The sequence below is a fragment of the Pangasianodon hypophthalmus genome, chromosome 12 (assembly GCF_027358585.1).
Source record: "Pangasianodon hypophthalmus isolate fPanHyp1 chromosome 12, fPanHyp1.pri, whole genome shotgun sequence".
Taxonomy (NCBI): domain Eukaryota; kingdom Metazoa; phylum Chordata; class Actinopteri; order Siluriformes; family Pangasiidae; genus Pangasianodon; species Pangasianodon hypophthalmus.
Genome location: NC_069721.1, coordinates 5,519,236 through 5,544,148, shown reverse-complemented (window position 1 = coordinate 5,544,148; position 24,913 = coordinate 5,519,236). Strand labels below are relative to the sequence as shown.

General features: G+C 38.1%; 2 protein-coding genes across 2 annotated transcripts in view; one reads left to right on the top strand and one right to left on the bottom strand.

Annotated features, from left to right (window-relative positions):
• The window catches only part of LOC113527309 (integrin alpha-X), a 39,641-nt gene extending 32,564 nt beyond the window's left edge, over nt 1-7,077 (bottom strand). The window contains exon 1 of the mRNA XM_026914970.3: nt 6,922-7,077. Coding sequence (XP_026770771.3) covers nt 6,922-6,976 — 55 coding nt within the window. The 5' untranslated portion in view covers nt 6,977-7,077. The remainder of the gene's footprint in view (nt 1-6,921) is intronic.
• Nucleotides 7,078-14,429: 7,352 nt separating this feature from the next.
• On the top strand, nt 14,430-19,007 carry aldoab (aldolase a, fructose-bisphosphate, b). Its single transcript, XM_026915836.3, has 7 exons — nt 14,430-14,587; nt 15,992-16,108; nt 16,293-16,559; nt 16,673-16,833; nt 16,923-17,181; nt 18,271-18,470; nt 18,594-19,007. The coding sequence occupies exons 2-7, from the start codon at nt 15,997-15,999 to the stop codon at nt 18,687-18,689; spliced, it is 1,095 nt and encodes a 364-aa protein (XP_026771637.1). The 5' UTR covers nt 14,430-14,587; nt 15,992-15,996; the 3' UTR covers nt 18,690-19,007.
• Nucleotides 19,008-24,913: the final 5,906 nt, after the last annotated feature.

The window sequence follows — 24,913 nt, the reverse complement described above, 5'->3', positions numbered from 1 at the left end:
AAACACCAACTAAGGAAATATCTTTTGGAAAAATGTTCATCTCTCAGGTACAGTTACAGAAACTTTTAGTACCTGTGCTAATGCCTTACTAACATGCTTTATGTTTGTCACAAAAATGCTCCATCCTACAGGAAATGCCAGAATCCCCCACCAGCAGCCACACCCACTTCCTCAATTCGTACCAAGTTTACCACACACTTTTTCCTTGCTTTCACTTCTAAGCGTTTCTTTGCCCTTTTGTACTGGTTTGGACTAGGTAACCTTACTACTGCTTAGCATTTTGGACTGTTTGTTAAATAAAACTACCTTTTTTAACATGCATATACCATTTAAGTCTAATTCTGTCTGACAATGTTGTTTTTCCTTTAATTTGTCACCCACCTGTATATTAAAATGTATAAATGTACACATATATATACTTAACAACTCAGAAGAAATACCCCAAGTATGGGATTCATGTGTATATTACAACTTTTTTTTTAGAAATAGCTTTGAGACAAGAGCACAACAAATGCTAATGATACCTCTTTCAAGAATACTCAGTGCAAACTCAGGATAAAGTGTGCATCACCGAAAATACTTATATTCTTGTTTTATTTTACACATAAGCAGGACATGGAAGAATCTCAAGATAATTTGCAAAATCAGGTGCATGGTTTGCACTTAGTTGAAAAATGTAGCTCTGTCGTGAGTCCTGAAGTGACTTTTCATTTATTGTTTGCTGGATATTGTTTTGGTATTAGACACGTTTTTTATGTGTCGTTCTTTTTTTTTTTTTTTCAATTAAGTTTACTACTTTAAAAATAAAGTAAAATAAATAAAACACTAAAATAAAAGACTAAGACAAAGGTATCAGAATCAGAATCAGAATTAGCTTTATTCGCCAAGTGTGCGCGCAGACACACAAGGAATTTGTTGTGGTTTTCTTTAAGGTGCTCTTGGTACATACATACATATCTTACATGAGAACAAAAAACATTTAAATAGTAAGACTTAACAATAAAAAAATAAAAATAAAAAATAATAATGTGTATGAATCTGGAACAGAAGATTTATGTACAGATTTGTGCATTATTTACTCTATATACAGCTGTATAAATAAAGAGATATGCATACGTATTTACATAATACTTGAGACAGAGGTAGTAGTTAGAGATGGAGGATGAATTACAGAAATGAATTATAGAATAAAAAAACACAGGTAATGATTCCTGTGTTAGCTGTTTAAGCTGGAGATGGCATGGGGGAAAAAACTGTTTTTATGCCTAGATGTTCTAGTGCACAGAGATCTGTAACGTCTGCCTGAAGGGAGGAGTGCAAACAGGTTGTGGCCGGGGTGAGAGGGGTCTGTGATGATGTTAGCTGCCCGCTTCTTCACTCTGGAGTTGTACAAGTCCTGAAGGTTGGGCAGGTGCACACCAATGATCCTTTCTGCTGTCCTAACAGTCCGTTGCAGTCTTCTTATATCTGATTTGCTGGCTGACCCAAACCAGACAGTTATAGAAGAGCACAGAACCGACTCAATAACAGCTGAGTAAAACTGTGTCATCTGCGCCTGTGGCAGGTTGAACTTTTTCAGTTGACGAAGGAAGAACAACCTCTGCTGGGCCTTTTTCACAATGGAGTCAATGTGAATGTCCCACTTCAGGTCCTGAGAGATGGTGGTGCCCAGGAACTTGAATGACTCCACTGCAGCCACAGTGCTGTCCATGACGGTGAGAAGGGGGAGAGCAGGGGGGTTTCTCCTGAAGTCCACTATCATCTCCACAGTTTTGAGCGTGTTCAGCTCCAGGTTGTTGTGACTGCACCAGACAGCCAGCCGCTCAACCTCTTGTCTGTAAGCACACTCGTCGCCGTCCTGAATGAGACCGATGACTGTAGTGTCATCTGCAAACATCAGGAGTTTGACAGAGGGGTCTTTAGAGGTGCAGTCATTTGTGTAGAGGGAGAAAAGCAGTGGGGAGAGAACGCAGCCCTGAGGAGCTCCAGTGCTGATGGTGCGGGTGTTGGATGTGAATTTTCCCAGCCTCACTAGCTTCTGCCTGTCTGTCAGGAAGCTGGTGATCCACTGACAGATAGAGGTGGGTACAGAGAGCTGTGTCAGTTTATTTAGAAGGGTATCTGGGATGATGGTGTTGAAAGCGGAGCTGAAGTCCACAAACAGGATCCTTGCATAAGTCCCTGGTTTGTCCAGATGTTGGAGGATGTAGTGCAATCCCATATTGACTGCATCATCCACAGACCTGTTTGCTCGGTAAGCAAACTGCAGGGGGTCCAGCAAGGGTCCAGTAATGTCCTTCAAGTAGGCCAACACCAGCCTCTCAAATGACTTCATGACCACAGACATTAAAGCAACAGGTCTGTAGTCATTTAGTCCTGTGATTTTTGGTTTCTTGGGTACAGGGATGATGGTGGAGCGTTTGAAGCAGGAGGGGACTTCGCACAGCTCCAGTGATCTGTTGAAGATCAATGTAAAGATGGATGATAGCTGGACAGCACAGGCTTTGAGGCAGGCTGGAGAGACACCATCTGGGCCTTTGGCTTTCCTTATCTTCTGTTTCCTGAAGACTTTGCGTACATCATCTTCACAGATCTTAAGTACAGGCTGAGAAACAGTAGGGGGGAGCGACGGGGAGGGTGTTGATGGCTGTGTTGTGAGACAGTCAGAGCGGGTGCGAGGTGTCAGACCAGGCTTTTCAAACCTACAGTAGAACTCGTTCAGGTCTTCAGCCAGTTGTTGATTGGCCTCAGTGCTGGGGTATGGGGTCTTGTAGCTGGTGATGGCTTTCAGGCCTTTCCACACTGATGTAGAGTCATTACTTGAAAGCTGTTTTTCCAGTTTTCCAGAGTAGTTTTTCTTTGCCACTCTTATCTCCCTATTCAGTGTGTATTTGGCCAGTTTGTACAAGGCTTTGTCCCCACTTCTGTAGGCGTCCTCTTTGGCCTGGCAAAGCTGTTTGAGTTTTGCACTGAACCAAGGTTTATCGTTGTTAAATGTTAAGTAAGTCCTGGTAGGAACACACATGTCCTCACAGAAACTGATGTAGGACGTCACGGTGTCGGTGAGCTCATCCAGATCAGTAGCTGCAGCCTCAAAAACACTCCAGTCAGTGCAGTCGAAGCAGGCTTGTAGGTCCCGCTCTGCTTCAGTAGTCCATCTCTTTACAGTTTTTACTACAGGCTTAGCAGATTTAAGTTTCTGCTTGTAAGCCGGTAGAAGATGAACCAAACAGTGATCAGAGAGTCCCAGAGCTGCTCGGGGGACAGAGTGGTATGCATCCTTTAAAACAGTGTAGCAATGGTCCAGTATATTGCTGTCCCTGGTGGGGCATGTGATGTGCTGTCTGTATTTAGGCAGTTCGCGGGTGAGGTTAGCTTTATTAAAATCACCGAGAATGATAATGAAAGAGTCCGGGTAACGCTGCTCTGTGTGTGTGATCTGATCGGCCAACAGTTCTAGCGCCGCGCTCACACGCGCGTCAGGAGGAATGTGCGCACTCACCAGAATAACCGAAGAAAACTCCCGCGGCGAATAAAAAGGCTTACAGTTAATTAAGAGAGCTTCCAAATTTGGGCAGCATATCTTCTTTAAAACTGTCACGTCTGTACACCAGCCTTCATTGATATAAAAACAAATCCACCGCCTCTCGTTTTCCCCGACGACTCGGTGACGCGATCCGCTCTGAACAGCTGGAAGCCCGTTAGATGAAGCGCGCTGTCCGGGATGGCTCCGTTCAGCCAGGTTTCCGTGAAGCAAAGCGCAGCAGAGTTTAAAAAGTCCTTGTTTGTGCGGGTGAGGAGTTGTAGTTCGTCTGATTTATTTGCTAGGGAGCGGAGATTCGCCAGATGAATGCTCGGCAGCGGAGTCCTAAAACCGCGCTGTCGGAATTTCACGAGCGCACCAGCGCGCTTCCCTCGTTTGCGTCGCCTGGAGCGTTTGTACAGGATCGCAGCTCCTCCGACTAAAATGTCCAGTAAAACGTCTGAATGTTCAAACGTCGGCAAAAAGTTATTTGGTGCGCTATTTCTGATGTCCAGGAGTTCGTTTCTTGTAAAGCTGATCGGAAAAAAGTTGCTTAAGACAGGACACACAAACAAAAACAGTACAAGTACCAAGGAACAACAAACCGAGGCTGCCATGTGCGGCGCCATCTTGTTGCCACATCACTAGTAATACTTTAAATTAAAGAAGGAGGTGGGTTAAAAAAAACAAATTAATAATAAAAATACATATCAGATAATGTGTCTAAAATGCATCGCAAAAAGGAAATGGAAATGATCTCACCTTTAAATCCAACATACTAGTAGGTGTGGATATGAACATTTATACTTTTGTATTATATAATATTTTGCACAAAGTATATAAAAGTTAACCACAGCCACTAGAGCCTTACATAAGGGGTGTGCTGTTCTAGAAAAATAATTAACAATGGGGTGGTATGATGTGGCTCAACAGGAAAAGGAGTTACTATTACCACCCTGAAGTAGATTACTTTCCAATAACATGTTATATAATAAAATGTTGTATTCCTCTTTTTACCACAGCAGTGCCCCAATGATTACAATTTTATATTTATTAAAAAATAACATCATACTTTTTATCCATTTGTACTGACATTTACATTGTACTGTTGTGGAATGTTTGTGTAACAAGTCAGTTCCTGTTATCACTTGTTATAATAGCTATAATCTGCAGTTCCCTCACAAGCTTCTCTTTTCTCTCTCTCTTTCTCGAAGCTAATAAGACCAGTACTTGCAGCTTATCTTGTTACCAATAAACCACAAAGTGTAAAGTATTCTCTGATGAAGACTCTCCTCCTGGAAGAAAACTTAAAGGAACAGTTTTGCCTCAAAACACTTACGCTGACTGGTGCAAACAAATCATTGTTCTAAATGATTTCCACTAGATGGCATTATGACCATTATGAATCGCACACTGTTTCCCCCTGAGTGTATCATATGCAGCAGTTATGCAGGATTTTTTTTCAATATTGTGTACACTTACTGGCCACCTTATTAGATCCTCCTACTCTCTTAGAAACAGAGTAGTGGTTCCTCAAACTGGGGTCCAGTTACTCCGGAAGTCTGTGATTATTAGCCTGTTTAACTGCCTAATTGGACCTGACGTGTTTCTTCAGCAGAAAGGTCAGGAATTTAAAAAAAAAAAACAACAATGAGGGTGTCCATGGAATTTATTTTATAGATAAATCAGTTACTGGCTACAAAAAGTTTGAAAATAGAATATTTTCCTTTCAAAGAATGTTCCAAGGTGAACCAACATGGAACATATATAGAAAAAAGTTCCTCCATGGTTCTCTAAATAGAGTTAAGGGTTCTTAGCGTCTTAAATGGTATCTAGAACCCACTAGAACCTATTTAGGAAGTTAAGAACACTTAACTACTTAGAGAACCATGGAGTAAATTTTTTCTAAGGGTGTTCCATGTTGGTTCACCATGTTGGTTGTAGGTATAGAGAGGCTGCAATTAATCTTTTTTCATGTACAGTTTGCTCATCAGTATCAGACTGACTGGAGCTTATTGCTTGGCCACAGCTATTCTCAACCCAGCAGTGACAATGACGTCTTTAAAAAAAAACTCTGCTACAACACTGCTGTGCTCAAGGGGTAAAAAAAAAAAAAGGAAATATGTAAGGTGCACTGTACTGTTTATTGTAGTTAGATCCCCCTCTGCCATACAACACCTCTTTTGTGAAGGTTTTCCACTAGATTTTTGGAGCGTGGCTGTGGGGATTTGCTCATTCAGCCACAAGAGCATTAGTGAGGTCAGTCACTGATGTGGGGTGAGGAGGCCTGGCACTCAGTTGGCATTCCAATGCATCCTAGAAGTGATCATTGGGGTTGAGATCAGGGCTCTGTGCAGACCAAACTTCTTTCACGCCAACTTCGGCAAACCATGTCTTTATAAACCTTGCTTTGTGCACAGGTGCACTGTCATGTTGGAACAGGTTTGGGCCTCTTAGTTCCAGTGTAGGAAAAATGCTACACAATTATACAATTGGAATGCCCTAACTTTTGTCTTTTATGTTGTTTAGAAATCAAAGCTTACTGTTGCAGACTACAATGTGTGGTGGAAGAATTATTTATTGTGGATATTATAAATAAATTAAATGATTTATTGAACACTGGATTTTATCATATTGTTTTTCTCATGGTTTTGTAAAAGCAATAAGCCACTTGAGGATGTGCATTACAGTGATTCTTTTGACATTAAAGGTATTTTAGGAACTTTCTGTGGTGCCAATTCTTAAAAAAGGGCTTATTTCTTTAAAATAAATCAATAAAGGTCTCTCAAAAGTCTCTCAGAAAACCTTTTTCTGAAAAATTACATATGGCAACACATATGGCAACACTTATTTCTAACATTGTTTTGGTAGGACTGTGTAGCAGTCATGTCAATAAAGCATTATATATGAAAACTGAAAATGGGAGAGAAAGAGAGAGAGAAATTAGGAAGTGGTTAATCTTGCACATTCCATCACGTGCCATAAAAGGGCATTTTGAATGTTTAAATGCTGTGTTATATTCACTGGTCAAAATTTATTCTCATCCCATATGTCAAGACACCTCTACACAAATGACCAAAATCACAAAAAAATACAATAGATAGGTGGACATGTATAGTTTATTTCATATGCAGTACTTTGCTCATTAAAATGTAACTTGTGCATCTCAAAAGAAGACTCAAGATGTATTAACAATGTCTTAATTTAAAATATATAAAATATATGTACAATCCAAAACCGGAATCAGCAAATTATTTAATTCATTGTCCTTAATGTGGCTGTTTGTGAGACCTGTCTCCCTGCCATAATGATATGAGAGATCAAAATGGACCTGAATTTGAATACATGAAATAAATTTAGAGCTATATCAGCTATAAAGACACTTAGTTTGGTCTTACCAGAAATCAGGAAAAAGCACACTGCAAAATTCCAGTCCATTTTCAATGCTGTCATCAGGTTCAGGGTGGTGGACACAAAAAAGTGACTGTTGAGGAAGTAGATACATGAGCAGTGTTTGAAAATTTGGGCAGTCGATTAGCAAACCCACACAAACATCTGTGGGAGTGGCATAAATTGACCAGACGAAATCAGGGAAACACAGTGGAAATAGTTGCAGACCATATAAAAATATCACTAGCACTCAGCAAAATGAAGTCTACAAAATAAAAACAACAGTTACAATTTTTGTGGCCATATGCACAGAGCTTCTTTTAATGTTTATTATTCATTACTTCTCCATCTCTAAACTACAATCAGCAGATGTTTTCATGAGCAGCCTGGAGGCTTTAGCAAAGTGCTGCCTGCATTTGTCAAACAGTGTGATGTGGCAAGTTTTTTTCTTTTTTTTTTTTTTTCTTTTCTTTTTCCCCACAGCATGACACCTGTTACAACACACAGATGAACAGTATTATATTACAATACCAGACACTTCTATTTCTGTGTAAGACTTGCTTCTGTTGTGAAGTGAAATACAGTATACACAATACTTTTGAATATTTAAATAGATCCAAATGTTTTATTATAACTTAAAAGTTATTTTCAACATTAACTCTAAAAGCATGCATTTAACCTATGCATTTAAACCATGTTTAAAATTTTCGTATCCTACTTGCGCTCCTGATTGTGTATAAATTTACACATAAGAAGACTTACTAACGTAAACCTCAGCTTGATTGACTTCAAATCATATAATCTGCAATGAGATCTTACACTTATGCATTATACCGTCAAGTTTAAATGGCTTATTTTTATTATGTTTACAGCATTTAGCAGATGCCCTTATCCAGAGCGACTTGTAGAAGTATCTATTAAAAACACTGTCAGGATAGCACTGAGACTGGCTCGGGACTGCAGAACCACATGTTCATGTGATGCAACAAGTCACATGATCGTGAACACCTGAACCACGTTTATGCACAATGAGCACTAGTATTTAAGCCACATTTGTATAGCACCGGCATTGCTGGTTGTCTTATCCATGCCGTGTGTATTCCATGCTTGTCTACTTTGTGTTCATGTTACATAGCCCTTGTCTTTGTTCTCGTGTGTTTCACAATTAATAAAAGTGCACTCTGCACTTGCATCTGTCTCCAAACTATCTGTGACAAACACATCCTCATACTAGTTCACTAGAGCAGGGACTAAGAATACCAAAAAAATTTTTGTGAAAACCATATATTATATATACACACAGTGTATTAATATTATGTATTATTAAATATGTTTATTGGCATAGAAGTGAGTCAAAATATCTTCCACTTCTGCTTTTCAGCCTTTACACTGATTGTTCATTTTGAATCAGAATAACTTCCACTTCTGTCTTTAAGCCTTTAGTCTCATCATTCATTTTGTGCCATGTCTGTGCATTTGAACTTTTATGGAGTTTTGTGGGTGCCACTAAATGCAAATGAGCTGTGTCAGGAACTCACTTTGCATCATACACATGTGGGTCTGAAGAATATCAGAGTTTCCGAAACTTTTGTAAATACAGCGGAAAAATTTAGTTCGGTTTGGCTTATGCAAATATTGATAAATGTGGCCCAATTTTACTCTTGTTTAAATGCAACAAGGTTGAAAGTAACAGCACTGATTTTTCTGGCATAGGATTAGCAACCACACAAATTGTAGTTAACTAGCTCTAATTGAACTCATTCTAATTGAATTAGGACATTCAAGACATTCTAGATTTTTAATTTAGTTATTTTTTTTTATTAATAAATAGCCTGAGCCTGAGATGTTAAATGGATTCACACATTAATGCAAAAATAATATAATGTTTGAAGTATTTTAATGACTTTTCTAAGTGCTGTAGAGTTTATTAATTTTAGAGTTACATACAGGTTGTTATAAAGGACACTTTAGATAAGCTTAAACGGTCTTTCACAGTCACTTTACATACATATTGGCACAGTAATATCTGTAATACCAGAGGGACACAAATGGCACCCCAGTCAAGGAATTACCCTATTAACTGTTACTTTAATATATTACGGCTTTTGATAATATACCCTGTTTTGGATGTACCAGTTTTTCCCAAAGATGATCACTGTTTAAATCTTTGTTAGCTTTGTTAGTCCATGTTGCATAACCTCAAACTTTGGAAATGAAATTCTTTTAGTCATAATTCTTCTTTTCCGAAAGATGGACAGAACACTAAAACTAATGTGGGTGTGAAGCCAAGACCTTGACTAGTCTTGATTTTATGTGTTAGTTTTGGTTTGAAAGCTGTAACTGTGCAGCTGCTCTGGACCCCAAGCAGTTCGTGTTTATAACAGAGAAGTTCTGTACACTAATGTATAAGCTGATACAAATAAGCTGAGCATTCTCTTTGCATGTGTTTGCATCTCTGGGAATCTCTGGGAATATGTTTAAGAGAAGAGAAACCTGCTAGTGTTGACTGCAAAGTTCATCATTGTATTGCATTGTATTGTATTGCTGATGTCGTGTGACATCCATAGCCACTGTGAAGAGACAAGAGAAAAGGAGCATATCCTTCATAATTACAGTGAAATCTTGAAAGCTGTCATTAAATTCCTCAGACAGTGACACAAAAGCAGTTGCATATTTCCCACTTGTGTACCAAAGTTCTCACTAGGAAAACTATCCACCACCTCTCGCAACATGGAGAAGTATGTCATGTTAGCCTGAAGCTGTGACAGATAGCAAAGGCCTTGATGTGTTCATACAGATGACTCACCATACAGCATGTTTTCCTTGCAGACTGGTGAAAACACTACAGTTCTTGGTTATATCCACTAAAAAAAAGCCATACTTGCCAGCCAGGCAGGATCAGACAGTCCTCTCATTGAGTGCTTTTAATAATAAACATTGTCACAAAGCAAGTTTACAGAAATTTGAATGTAATTTAGATCTGTAATGAGTCAAAGGTGAGAGTGTAAAGAAAACCCCCACTGAGATGACATGAAAATACCAGATAGTGCAATTATAAATCAATACAGTATACAATTGTAGAACAGTAATAAAAAAAAAAGCAGTATTAAGTGCATTGAAAGGATGTTCAGTATGAGCTCATTGTGAAAAGGAGTTCTGGGATGAGCACAGGATAGACTATCTGGAGATCTGGCCTGTGAGCATGTTCTCCCCATGTCCATATCCCAAAATCATGACACTTTTTTTTCTTTTTTTCAAAATTTTAAGTCGGCCAGTAGCGAACATTTGCACATGTGTTAAACAAGTGTTAAAAGAGAGGAAGTGTCAGGCCTCAGGGGAACAGAAACTGACTTGTGGATGGTGGTGCATGCAGGCCATCAGAAAGCTTTCACACATCTTTTTTATCTACAGTACTCTGCAAATGTCTTAGACACATGCAAAGAAATGCTGTAGAGCAAAGATGCCTTCAGAAATAATGAAATTAAATGTTTCTACATTTAAAAAAATACTATAAAGAGCAGTAAACAGTAATAAATGAAACAAAGTCAATATTTGGTGTGACAGCCTGCTTTAAAAAAAATAAAAAATAGTAATCTCAGGTACAGCATGTGAAGTTTTATAAGGAAATGAATGAGCTGCAAGTTTTACTGAGCATCTTGCAGAACCAGACACAGTTCTTCTGGAGACTTTGACTCTTGCACTTGCTTCTTATTTTTGCAGGAAAACCCAGCAGCTTTCATTATGTTTTTTGTCTGAAAAGTATCTCTTATGTAATATGCTGCTTTCTTTACTGCCATACAAACATTGTTCTGTAACATTTAATTTTGTGCTGGAAAACTAATGTTTGGAAATCTAAAAAGGTTTTGTACTGACTCGATAATGTAGAAGTCATAAAATACAAATCTATAACAAAGTTTGTATTAAAAAAATATAGGGTGCCTAAGACGTTTGCACAGTACTGTAGGTAAAAGACCTTCATGGCCTATTAACTGGTACAATCCTCCATATTTATGTATAATCGGCATTTCTGCAATTTCCTCCCAGACTTTGTATTTCTATACCCAGTAACTCATAACCTCACCATTATCTCCCTCCCTCAGTATTGCTTTAACTTCCCTGCCTTGTTCTGTCTTCCTCTCTCTGTTTCAGATTGAGGATTGTTGCCACCCTTCTCCAGTGTCAGGTTGGGGCTAATTTTAACCAACCAGAGAGGACGTTTGCACAAGTATTAAAAGAGAGGAAGTGTCAAGCCTTAGACAAATAGAAACTGACTTGTGGATAGTGGTGCGTGTAGGCCATGTTTTATATCTGTGTAAAACACCGAGGACACCAAATTCTGCTATGTTATCTTTTTGTTTTTCCTATATCTGTTATTTTCCTATAACATATTTATGACATACAAATATAAAGTACACAATGTCTTTGTAAAATATTACAATGTCCTTAATCTATTTATTTAATTAAGTCTATGTACTGAAGGAAAATAAATAATAAAAGGTTAAGTCTATTGTGAATTGCATGGCTAAGAGCAGGGCTGGAAAAAGTACTGAGAAATTTGTCTTAGGTGAAAGTATAGACAGTGTTTTAAAAATTACAATATTACTCAAATTAAAAGTGGAAGTATTCACCGAAAAATGTACCAGCCAAAAAGTGAAAGTAAAAACATTGTTTACTCCTTTTAAGCTCCTTTTTAAATGTACTCATGCATTAAAAAGTGAAATGTAAATGTTTTAACCGTCAAAATTAAGGAAAGGTTTAAAGTGAAAAGTAACTTGAATTTCTGATCTAAAACTGATTATTAGATTATTCCACCACACCATTTTGCCTGGAAACATCATTCAATCTATGTAACTTGTGATATGCATGATGAATACTACATGAATCAGAACTAAAATATCATATAAATAACCAATATTTACCAATAGCTAGAATGCTACTTGCTGCCTAGCCAATTATATTAGCTACTGCAATTGATGCTAGTCTAACCTGGCTTTAGCACAGAAAACATGCTAACTTAGTTATAGCCAGTTAACGTTAGCAAATTAGCTAAACTTAGCTCAGCATGCTTTTTCAAATTAGATGGAGTTCATGCCTTCAGGGGAGGGAAAGGAGACACCTTATTTTAAACAACTCTTTGCTAACTCCAACGTATTGAAATATTTTACTGAAGTAGGTCCAAGCACATTCATACTCACTGCAGTCCAGTGGTTTATCTATATTCAGAGGCACACTACATTGCGAACTACATTGTGTAGCATGTGAAGGTCACAGGTGATGATGAATTGGCACGATTCTTGACATTGATGAACTTGATTGGCTACTAAACTGAAATGATTAGATGCTAAACTGAGCCCATTTCAATTGATACAGACATTTGGCTAAATGAGAGAAGAAGAGACCTTTGAGATTTGTAATGAGTATTTTAAAGGTCTAAATAAAACACTTTAAAGAGCAAAAGGTTTTTTTTTTCTTGGAAATGTAGTTAAGAGTACGAGTATTCAATTTCAATTACTCTCAAGTACAGTAAAAATATGGCAAAATAATAATGCCGAATAGTAACAAAGTACAATTACACAAGTATTTTCCACCTCTGGCCTATAGAGTACAAATATGATAATACGTATAGTAATAAGTACCCATATTTAGGGTTTGCTATCCTTTATTTCACAGAACTTCTTGACATGGCATGGAAGCAGCTAGTTTCTGTAACAGTTGTGGTGTTTCCTCCAAGTTTCAACCAACAAAACGTTCTGTTCATCCACACTATCTGCTAATTGCTAAATTCTAATTCATTGCATTACAAATACTCTATTGGGTATAGGTCAGGGCTCTGGGTGGGCCAGTGTAAGACTTTAGTTTTCTTTTTTGCAAAAAAATGCAGCTGGTATGCTTTGAATCATTATCCTGCTGAAAAATCCACTTCTGTCTCTTGAATAATTTCTTCGCTGAATTCTGCAAGTTTGCATCCAAAATGCCTCTGTACACTTCTGAGTTCATGATGCAATCAATGACGACAAGCTCACCAACATCACTGTAGGAGAAAAAGCCAAAGATTTTGACTTTTCCACTTCCATCTATTTTGGTTGGAATTCTTCTCCTGGCTTAAACATTTTACCATTTTACATTTTACCATCAGATCCAGCTGAGTTAAATTTCGATTCATCTGATAAGACAGTTCTCCAGAAGCTGCTGTCTTTCTGTGCATGTTCTTTTGCAAATTTCTTATTTTTGAGGCTGATAAATAATTTCTGCAGCATTACTCTGCCTATATACCCATGTTCATTGATCCTGTTTTGAGTAGTTTGTGCTCTAGTTGTATTTGGTAATTCTCATTGATGATTACTGCTGTTTCTCACCTGTTGTTCTAGATTTTATTAACAATTATCCTGCCCAGTCTGCTGGTGGTCTTTCTGGGTCTGCATGTCTGCCATTTTTTGTATGTATTCAATTACCTTCAAGTTCATACAAGTACCCCTAGCAGAGTAACCACATTGTGTAGTTAAACACATTAATTATGGATTAACTGTGACAACCAGAATAATCTTAAGTGTCCAGATATTTTTTTGTGTCTAATTTTGAACATCTTTATTATTTTTATATTTTTAAAGAAAACAGTCTATTCATGGGGGAAATGTTTTGCTTGAAAAGTGTGCATGTTCTTTAAAATAAATTCTAAATTCAGTGTGTGTGTGTGTTTTTTGTGTGTGTGTGTGTGTGTGTGTGTGTGTGTAGATGCAAAAGGTGATAAATCGCACACTTCTGCTGGTCCTCAGATATTATGAGTGTAACCTTTGCTGCCCTACTACACCCAAAAGTCATAGATAGGTCGAGAAAAGGTCAAGGATCATCTGTACCTTGCTGGGATTGCGTTTCTAATAGTAGCTTTGCAGTGTTGCCAAATGAAGCAACAGGAAAATGCTTAAACTGAAATTGAATAATGTTAATTCAGCAGGTTCATGTATGTGGAGAGCATGTATGATTGACCTTTAGCAATGAATTTTATTTTTGTCTCCCCTGCACTTTTACCTATGTGGGCATATGTAGTGTGAATACACCATATGTGTGTAGCAGAAGAGATGTGTCTGTATGTGGTCAAACAAAAAAGACTTGAGCAAACCAAAGTATTAATGAAAAGCTGTTTGAATTTTTTTCTTCCCTGAAGTATATGAAATGTATGTGCATTATTGCATTGTGAGATTCCCATTTTCCAGCCAGTCATGGCCAGCATGCAAAAACCAAAATGTGTAATCTTACAATATAATCATATTGCTGTAATTAAAGGCCTTCATGGCCTATAAACTTGTACAATCCTCCATATTTATGTATAATCGGCATTTCTGCAATTTCCTCCCAGCCTTTATATTTCTATACCCAGTAACTCATAACCTCACCATTATCTCTCTCTCCCAGTATTGCTTTAAATACCCTGCCTTGTTCTGTCTTCCTCTCTCTGTTTCAGATTGAGGAATGTTGCCGCCCTTCTCCAGTGTCAGGTTGGGGCTAATTTTAACCAACCAGCTCAAATGTGAGGGGTCATAATGCTAGATAAATACAGTGGTCACGCTGATTAGGAGGTGTCACGGGCAAAAGCCGGATCTTTTCCACTGCCCCTCTTTATCTCACTCTCTCTCAGAGAGTCCCTCCATTCCTTCAGCTGTCCTCTCGACTGGAAAGGTAAGGGATGAAGTTTCTAAAATTTTCAGAGATAAACTGTTTCATATTGAGCTATAACCCCTAGTGTTAAATAAAAAAAATAATGCAGTGTTACCAGTTGGACTCATATAAACACTGAATGTGTTAACACAGATTTTTTTGCTATATAAAGGCATGACTTATAATGCTTGTTTATGCCACAAATGCAACTATCGCCATTAGCAGCCCTGACTAACACTCACCTAGTATCACATGTTAAGCAGTCACTTCCTTCCTCTTTAAAAAAACGGCAGGATGATGTTGCCTCACATTAGCTAATCCTAGTTGTCATACTAAGCTATGCTGAGGACACAGTATTCCCTCCTACTTACAGAACATTGAACCCTTCTGAATAGAAGCAAGATCTGTGTAAAATTTTGGGATGTGAGAGTACTAATTTTAAGTATAAAATTCATCTACTTAATTAGGTAATTCAATGCAAAAGGCAAAAACTGTTCATAGATCAGCACTTTAACTTGGAGAAGCTTGGTAAATACAGGCCTAGTCTAAACTGGCCCATGATTAATACAAATAAAGTTATAATGTACTTTATTATAAAAATGGTATCATCATTCTGACCTATGACATTTTTGAAAGGTTTTAGGCAGTATCAAATTAAATGAACTGATCTGCTTGGACCCATGGCATTACAAGCAAGGGCATTACAAGAGCAGCTGTCATCAACAGCATTTATATATAGCCTGACCTATTGAGGGAGGATCATGGAAGGATAGAAGGAAAATGAGAGCAGAGAGTGGGGGTATGTGCTATATATGATTAAAGTAAAGGTCAACAGTGAGAGTTTCTAAGTAGCAAAGATAAGGAAGAGGGTGACTACATGCAGACAGTCACACAGTTCCTGTACTGCTTCATCAAACATATAACATATTTAGCACTCAGTAGTTTGAACTGTGGTTTCAGTGTCCGGTGTGAATTATATAGTGTGAAATAAATACAAACGTCTTGGTTTCACATGCACAGTTGCTCTATAACAAGTGGTTGAACTTTACAATAATCAGATGTATGTTACAATAAGGTGTGTCAGAGTGACAATAAAACAGGAAATAACCTCATGTTGCTGGTATGTATAAAAAGGTATAAGAAGGCATGTACAGGTTTACACAATGTGGTACACTGGTGGAAATAATGTAACTGATGGTCGTTACCATCATGATACAAGTTCCTCTATTTATTTTTGTCACTCATTACACCCCTGCTTACATCTTCAACCTGGCCTCATTTTCATTTTCTCTCTCAGCTCAGTTTAAGAAGCAACATGTTGACATGCTATTTTTCAAGATATTGCAAAAGTGTTGTATCTGTCCCTATGGCTCAACTGCCTCTCACTTCTCATGCTCTCTTTCTCTCTCTTTGAATCTTTTACAGTCATAATGCCTCACGCATACCCATTCCTCAGCCCTGAGCAGAAGAAAGAGCTCAATGACATTGCTCTGAGGATTGTTGCGCCGGGTAAGGGAATCCTCGCTGCCGACGAATCCACAGGTATGCTTGCATGCACTGTCAAATATTAAATGCATGCCAACATCTCTGCAGAATGCCAATGGGAATACATTGTACCAACATATGAGCCTTCTATACACACCAAACTGTCTTAATCCGATGAACTCATACCATACTGCAATTTATTTACTATTTCTTCGCACTCAATGGTGCACTACCACAACAGGCAGCATAGCCAAACGCTTCCAGAGCATCAATGCCGAGAACACTGAGGAGAACCGGAGGCTCTACCGTCAACTGCTCTTCACTGCCGATGACCGTGTCAAGCCTTGCATTGGAGGAGTCATCTTCTTTCATGAAACCCTTTACCAGAAGACTGATGATGGCAAGCTCTTCCCTCAGCTCATCAAGGAGAGAGGCGCGGTAGTGGGCATCAAGGTTGACAAGGGCGTAGTTCCTCTGGCCGGAACTAATGGAGAGACCACCACTCAGGGTGGGTTCTCCATTTGTACTTTTTTAAAGCATTAGCTGTCACACTCTTTGTCTTTTTTCTGTCTTTTATGGCTTTATAAAACCATTTTTTCTCTCACATTGCCCCTCAATTAGGTCTGGATGGCCTGTATGAGCGTTGTGCTCAGTACAAGAAGGATGGAGCTGATTTTGCCAAATGGCGTTGTGTGTTGAAGATTACCCCCACCACCCCCTCCAGTCTGGCCATCAAAGAAAATGCTAATGTGCTAGCACGCTATGCTAGCATCTGCCAGATGGTGAGATTCACATGTTGTCAAAAACAACAACATTATAAATTGCTCCATAGGTCTTTAAGCTCATTATGTTTTTACATCTCTCTCATCAGCATGGCATCGTGCCAATCGTGGAGCCTGAGATCTTACCTGATGGTGACCATGACCTGAAGAGGTGCCAGTATGTAACCGAGAAGGTTTTGGCAGCTGTTTACAAAGCCCTGTCTGAACACCATGTTTACCTTGAGGGCACTCTGCTCAAGCCTAACATGGTGACTGCTGGCCACTCCTGCTCTCACAAGTACACCCCCCAGGAGATTGCCATGGCCACTGTCACTGCCCTGCGCCGCACTGTGCCCCCTGCTGTTCCTGGTTAGTCATGCTCACACAAATGCTAAATTGCTTTAGGTTCCATCCACAGCTGCATATTTCAGTGTTCTCTGCCCATACCATTGTATAATATTGAACATACAGTAACTAATGGTTCTTGAATAGGCATATGGCAGTATTCAGTTGGCAACTTAACAATTAAGTCTAAAATTTCCATCAGTATTTTTGTGGAGAAAGTAATTTGTATTCAGACTTTGTCTACACTTAAGTTAAGTTGATTTTCTGGGCTCCCTGTTCACAGTATGCAAAACAACTACTTGTAGTTCATGCCTTGGTGGTTGCCAAATTTTCATGTGTAGAAGCATGTGAGATGGGGTTTCTTAATAGTGTCTAGACCACTACATTTATACACAAACACTTGCCTTTAAGCCTGAAAAAAAACAAGAATAGAAAATGCTAACTGAAGACAGGTATATCGCTTTATCTCAAATGGAATAAGGTGTAACATAAAAGCAAGGGACAATTTAAAAATAAAAAATGAAAAAGCAGAATATGATCTATGAATAAGAAGAAGGCAGGTTAATTTTAACAATATGGCTTCCACCCTCATTATTGCTTAGTTTATATACTAGCACTTAATCCAGCACATATTGTTTTGCTTTTTTTTGTATCACACGCTGACATGAAGCCATGAGGTACTAAGTCTAGGTCATAGAATGTGCTAAGATATAATCTATGCTAAGATATGTGCTAAGATATAATCTATTTTATATTGTGGTTATACTGTCAGACAATGGCACTGGACGTAATGCTCCTCCCCCCATGAGCAGATATTGTGCAAGAAAAATGTGGTTAAGTCCAAAGTCAGAATCACACAGAACTGAGACATGCCTGTTGTACTCAAACTCCAACCCAGCATGAGTAGCTCTTGTGCAACTTCTGTATAGCGGCAACTTCAGTACTTAGGTCTGAGGTCTGTATAACAATGTGCACAATTTCGATATTATGCATGCAGCCCGTAATGACCTCAATCTTTTTCAATTTCTTGATTCAAATATCACACTGTATATTGTTCTGCTCACTGCAGTCTCCTTTTCAAATAGACCCACTTTTCACATTTTCTCCCTATAGGTATTACTTTCCTCTCTGGAGGGCAGAGTGAGGAGGAGGCCACAGTCAACCTGAATGCCATAAACACATGCCCCCTGCACAAACCATGGGCACTCACCTTCTCTTATGGCCGTGCCCTACAGGCTTCAGCCCTCAAAGCCTGGGGAGGCAAGAAGGAGAATGGCAAGGCCTGCCAGGAGGAGTACATCAAGAGAGCCTTGGTATGTATATCTCTACACTATATGAAACTTTATCAACATTATCTAACATTAAGACCTGCCAGTGTTTTTATTTTTCAGTTGCCAATGCTTGTAGACTAAAATTGTCACCTGCTGTTTTACCAGGCCAACAGTGCAGCATGCATTGGTAAATATGAATCAACTGGTGAAAAAGGAGCAGCAGCAGGAGAGTCCCTGTTTGTGGCAAATCATGCTTATTAAAGCACCATCTCCATTTAGGAAATAACTGGACTTCCAATGTTTCACCCTGCTCTCAGTGAGCATCCTCTTTTCTGTCCTCTAATTACTCTGTAGTATAGTAATAGGGGATGAGTGGTGTATTGAGAGAGTGAGAGAAACTCATAAACTTTGTAGGTGTGAAAGACCTAAAAAATCTGCCTCCGTGTCCATGCTTTTTCCAAAGCCATAATTCAGCTGGAAAAATTCTCTGTTTTGTAGGTGTAAGACTTCTTTTTTCATATGATGATCCCACATGTTCTTGTCCTATAATAGCCAAGAAATAAATAACTTACTCACCAACATGTGGTTTGCTGGTCATTCCATTTTGGTTTTATAATGTGAAATGTGTGTGGGAGGTGTTGTGACCAAAAAAAAAAAAAAAAAAAAAACTTCTGAGAACAGAACCTTTCTCAAATCAATCTTCACAATACTTCAAATTTTTAGCACCTCTCACCGATTAACATAAAAAGTTATGTTGTAAAAGGTTTGGTAAATACAAATACTGAGAAATTATTCTTGCAAAAGTGAAAGTATAGATAAAGTGTTAATAATCTTCCATTTTAATTAAATGAAAAAAAAAATTACTCAGGTGAATAAAAATGTAAAAAGTAAATATTTTAACTTATGTACTGTTTTCGTATGAAAATTTATCTAAAACTGTTAGAAGATAAATTTAGGAACAACTACTCCTTTTTGAAAAGATTATTCTTTTTTGAAAAGAATATTCAATCTCTGTAAATAACCAATATTTACTATTAGCTAGAATGCTAACTGCTGCATAGCCAATTATGTTAGTCACTAGAATCGATTCTAGTCTAACCTGGCATTACCAATGAAAACAGGCTAATTTAGTTAAATATAACTAGTTATTATTTAAATTAGCAAAAGAGCTAATGTAGCTATAGAGTTGGTACTGCATTGTGTGGCATGAAAACTCACTGCAGACAACAATTGGGGTGATTCTTGAGTTTTTGTCTACATTAATGAATTTAATTGGATGGGTCAGTGGAGTAGTGGTTAGGCCTCAGCATTCTCACTGCTGCAGCCTGGGTTTGATTCCCAGCTAGGGAACCAAGACATCCGATGTAAAAATTGTGCCAAATCAAATATGTGGACCAATGATCAGCTGTAATGACCCCCATCCGGGAGCAGCCAAAAGAAGAACAGCACTGAATTTAATTGGATGCTTTGAAATGAAATGGCTGGATTCTAAACTCCACCCATTCAGTGTACAGACATTAGTTGGCTAAGAGAAGAAATAAAAGTAAGTTTTTTTTCTTGGAAATGTAATTAAGAAAGAATATAAGCATTCAAATTCAATAACACTTGTCAAGTATAAATACAAAGTAAAATTACTCAAATATCTTCCACCCCTGGGTATGATTATGGGGATTTAGAATAAAATTACAGTCACCTGACTGAATTTTACTGATTTTGAAACATACACTATATGGCCAAAAGTATGTGGACACCTGACCAATCACGTCCCATTTGCTTGCTGAACATCCCATTTAAGATTCATTCCCTCTTTGCTGTTTCAATAATCTTCACTCTTCTGAGAAGGCTTTCCACTAAATCTTGGAGTGTAGCTGTGGCTATTTGCCCATTCAGCCACAAAAGCATTAGTAAGGTCAGGCACATCTTGGGCAAGAAGGCCTGGCGCATAGTTGGTGTGTCAATTCATCTCAAAGGTGTTCACTGGGGTTGAGGTCAGGGCTCTATGCAGGCACCCTCAAGTTCATCCACTCCAACTTTGGCAAACCATGTCTTCATGGAGATTACTTTGTGCACAGGGCATTGTCATGTTTGAACAGGATTGGACCTGTTAGTTTGAGGAAGGCTCACATGTGGGTATGATTGTCAGATGTCCACATATTTTTGGCCATATAGTGTATTTATAGAAATTTTACATACAATGAGGTACAGGGTTTTTCAGTGGTGTCTAGACCACTAACTTTTAGTAAAAGTACTTGTTTTTAAATCTGATGAAACTGGATTTTCTGAAAAAAAAAACAAAAAAAAAACACAGACACAGGGAAAACATGCACATTATGCATTGTGTTCATTCCTTTTTAGCTCTGTAAGATCATATTCAGTTTCTGTGTGCTCTTACTAGGTATATTCTTCTGCCTGTTTGCCCTGCACATATCATTTACTGCACTACACTTCCTGTAGAGTTTGAGGGGCTGGTAAAGGACAGCTAAAAAAGACTGTGTGGGTGAGTAGGTCATCACAAATGGAAATTTTGAGTGTAAAGTGACAACCCATCTCACCACCTCTGCCACTTGAAACCAGAGGGGGATTTTTTTTTTTTTTTTTGCATGATGTCTGTTCATTTTCACTTTATGGCAGTGTAGAAACCATTTGTATCTATGGATTTTCTTTCCACTGTCGATATATTTTTTTATGATTTCCACTAAAACTAGTAAACTCTGTAAAATTTGGAATCACTTAAACTCTATTCAAAGCAAAGATTATAAGCAGCATTTTTTATTGTGTTATCCAATATAACCCAGAAGAGGACGGGTTCCTTTTGAATCTGGTTCCTTTCAAAGTTTCTTCATCCCAGGGAATTTTCCTTGCCCTTTCTTGCCACCTCTGACTCATTCTTTCGTGATTTAAATTTACAGTCAAGCTAATGGTGTGAACTACAACCGCTCTCCAGAGACACCAATCATCTCTGCGACTTTTATTCCAAATATTATGGTTCTTCATAATGTCTCTATACACATTTAATGAGAAGTTGTATTTGACAGGATACGATGACATTTTTTTTATTCCCTTTTTTCCAGTCTTGCAGCACAAAGGAACAAATTGCAGGAGAGAGCTAAAGTTGTGAGAGGGGGAATGAAAAGCTATTCGAGCCATTCTAGCATGAGCAGTTTTCCACTAGATTTTGGAACCTGGCTGTGGGGATTTGCACATTCCACAAAAGCATTTGTGAGGTCAGGAACTGATTTCGAGTGAGGAGATCTGGAGCATAGTCTGCGATTCCAATTCATCTCAAAGTGGTTCAGTGGAGTTGAGGCCAACTCAAGTGCTTCCACTCCAACCTTGTATAATGTCAAGATTGTGGTCCAAAGATCTAGATCCAATTCTAAGAAATATTTTTTTTCATTCAGTTAAGAAAGAAAATAATAAATTTTTCAAATTATTTAAATAAATTTCTCCAATAAATCATCAGTGTTCACAATACTATTACAATACTGTTAGACTTTTCACTCTTTTTCTACAGTAATATACTGTAATCAGCCTTTCTGGTATGTTACTACAGACTTGTATATTTACTGTCTTCAAGTAATTATTTTCTATATTACTATGGTTAAAGCTGATGTTTGCTTACTGTTTATTCTGGTGTGAATTTTTTTTTTTTATTTCTGAACAAACTATCATCAGTGGTCACCCTGTAACTCAAGTCACAAATACCCCAAATGTATCTAATAAATAGAATTGTACGACAATTAGTTATGGTCCACTAATTTGATTGGTTGACCAGCATTCCAAGTGTGCTTATATTTAGTATTCAATTTAACAGACATCATCACAAATCAGATTTACCGAAATAAATGCATTCAAAATATAAATTTTAAATGTATAAATTTATCCCTAATGTGCAAGCCAGAGGCGACAGCAGCAAGAAAAAAAACTCCCTGAGACAATATGAGGAAGAAACCTTGAGAGGAACCAGACTCAATTATAAATAAATCCCTTCTATAACTGTGCACTACATGGTCAAAAAGTGCAATTGTGTAACCAGCAAAAACAGTTTTCACATGAAGTCTGTTTTGTTGAATTCTGGTCCAAAGCCATCTTCATGGTTTTTAAGTGGTACCATCCACAGTAATCTCACATATCTTTAGGCTGTCCATGTGTCTGTCTTCAGCAGCAGCGAGTGATTTCCAATTGATGAGTGGGGAGAGATTATTAGGTATGCTTATTGTCCCGTAATGGTTAAGGACAATGTAATTTGTGTGCAGAGTGCAAGCAGGAACTCTGGCAAGAGTATCTATGACAGCACAACTAAAAGGGAGAGCCAGAATGTAACACAGACATGAGGGACATAAAGCAGCCAGTCACTCCACCGTCAACAAACCTGAGTGAACGTGTGAGAGTGGGGGGGTCATAGCATCTAAACATCCCAGTTCACAACAGTCAATGCCCATGAACCCTCCAGATCTGCTCCTTTACCTAAGAAAAAAATATTCACAAAAGGCTTGACTAAACAAATATGTTTTCAGCCTAGACTTAAACACTGAGACAGCGTCTGAGTCCCAAACACTAATTGGAAGGCAGTTCCATAACTATGGCGCTTTGTAAGAGAAAGCTCTACTCCCTGCTGTAACCTTCACTATTTGAGGTACCAACAAATAACCTGCAATTTTTGATTGAAGTAGGCGCGGTGGATCATAAAGCATTCGCTCAGGCACCGTGGTGTAGGACCATTCAGTGCATTATAAGTCAAAAGTAGTATTTTATAATCAATTTGAAATTTGAGTGGGAGCCAATGCAGTGTGGATAAGATATGGGTGATGTGGTCATATCTTCTGGTTCTAGTAAGGACTCTTGCAGCTGCATTCTGGACTAACTGGAGGTTGTTTATGCATCTACTGGAACAGCCAGACAGTAAGGCATTACAATAATCCAACCTAGAGGTAACAAAAGCATGAACTAATTTTTCTTCATCATGTAGTGACATTATATTTCTTATCTTAGCAACATTTCTGAGACGAAAGAAGGCTAGTAATATTAGTAGCCTAGTAATATTATCTACTTGAGCTTGAAAGACTGGAGTCAATAATCACATCAAGGTCTTTTACTGCTGCACATGATGAAACAGAAAGCAATCCAGAGTTACTATGTAATCAGAAAGCTTACTTCTAGCTGCATGTGGTCCTAGTACAAGTACTTCTCTCTTGTCAGAATTAAGTAAACGGACGTTAATAAGCATCCAGTGTCTAATGTCCTTTACACATTCCTCAACTTTATTAAGCTGGTGTCTGTCATCTGGATTTGCTGAAACATACATCTGTGTGTCATCAGCGTAACAGTGGGAGCTAATACCATGTTTACGAATAATTTTGCCCAGATGAAGCAATATAAAGAAAAGAGCAGTGGGCCTAAAACAGAACCTTTTGGAACACCAAACTTTACCTTAGAATGCGTAGAGAAGTCACCATTTACAAATTATTTACTACAAACTGATACAAACTGATAACGCTCAGTCATATAAGACCTGAGCCTTTCCCCTAATGCCAACAACATTTTCTAGTCTATCAATGAGAATAGTATGATCAATGATATCAAAAGCTGCACTAAGGCCAAGCAACACAAGCAAGGAGACGCAACCCTGATCAGAGGCCAGTAGGAGGTCATTTACCACTTTAACCAGTGCCTAAACTCTGACTGATACATTTCATGAATATTATTCCTATGTAAATAACATATATAACTGCACTGGATTGTTTCACTGTTTGTATCACAACGTGTGTCTGTGTTTGCCACATGAAATTCCCTGCAACCTGCGGGCTCATGCCTACGCTGAATTAGAGCCATGTCGATATTCAGTATAACTGCACTCTTACTCATGTAATATTGCTTAATTATACCACAGCACCATTAAATTCTTGATTCATAGAATTTTCTATAACAGCAGCTCTGATAGGGGTTCTGGCTGCAGGGAAAATCACAGGTTTTATATTAATGTGATCATTCAAATATGTTATGGTTTCTGTAGTAACAGCTTATACAGGGACTTGTATGGTGGATGCATAAACACGTTTTTTAAAATGTGTGGAATTGTTTAAAAGCTTTTTGCGTAAAAGCTTTTTGTAAGGAGAAGTTTATTTGCCATTTATAGAAGGAGTATCCACTGTCAGCACTTTGTATCAGTCAGAGGTAAAGTTGTTTCGTTTTCAAATAAGAAAAAAATAAGTAAGTTTTCAAATATAGGAAACTCTTCAGGACAGTGGGCTTTGCAGTTTCCTAGTAACATGTCAAGCTGCTTTTTTTTGTTAAATTCATCAGAGAGAAAAAGAAGAAGCTGGTGAAGGAACAACTATTTATAGCTGCCAGAACACCAAAACAAAAAAGCGTTAACAGGAACTTGATTTCTGGATATTCCCCAATATTAAACATAACTATAAATGGAAGTATTATGTGTCATTACTGTAGTGACACGAGCTTGTCCTCTCCTCCACGCTTACAGT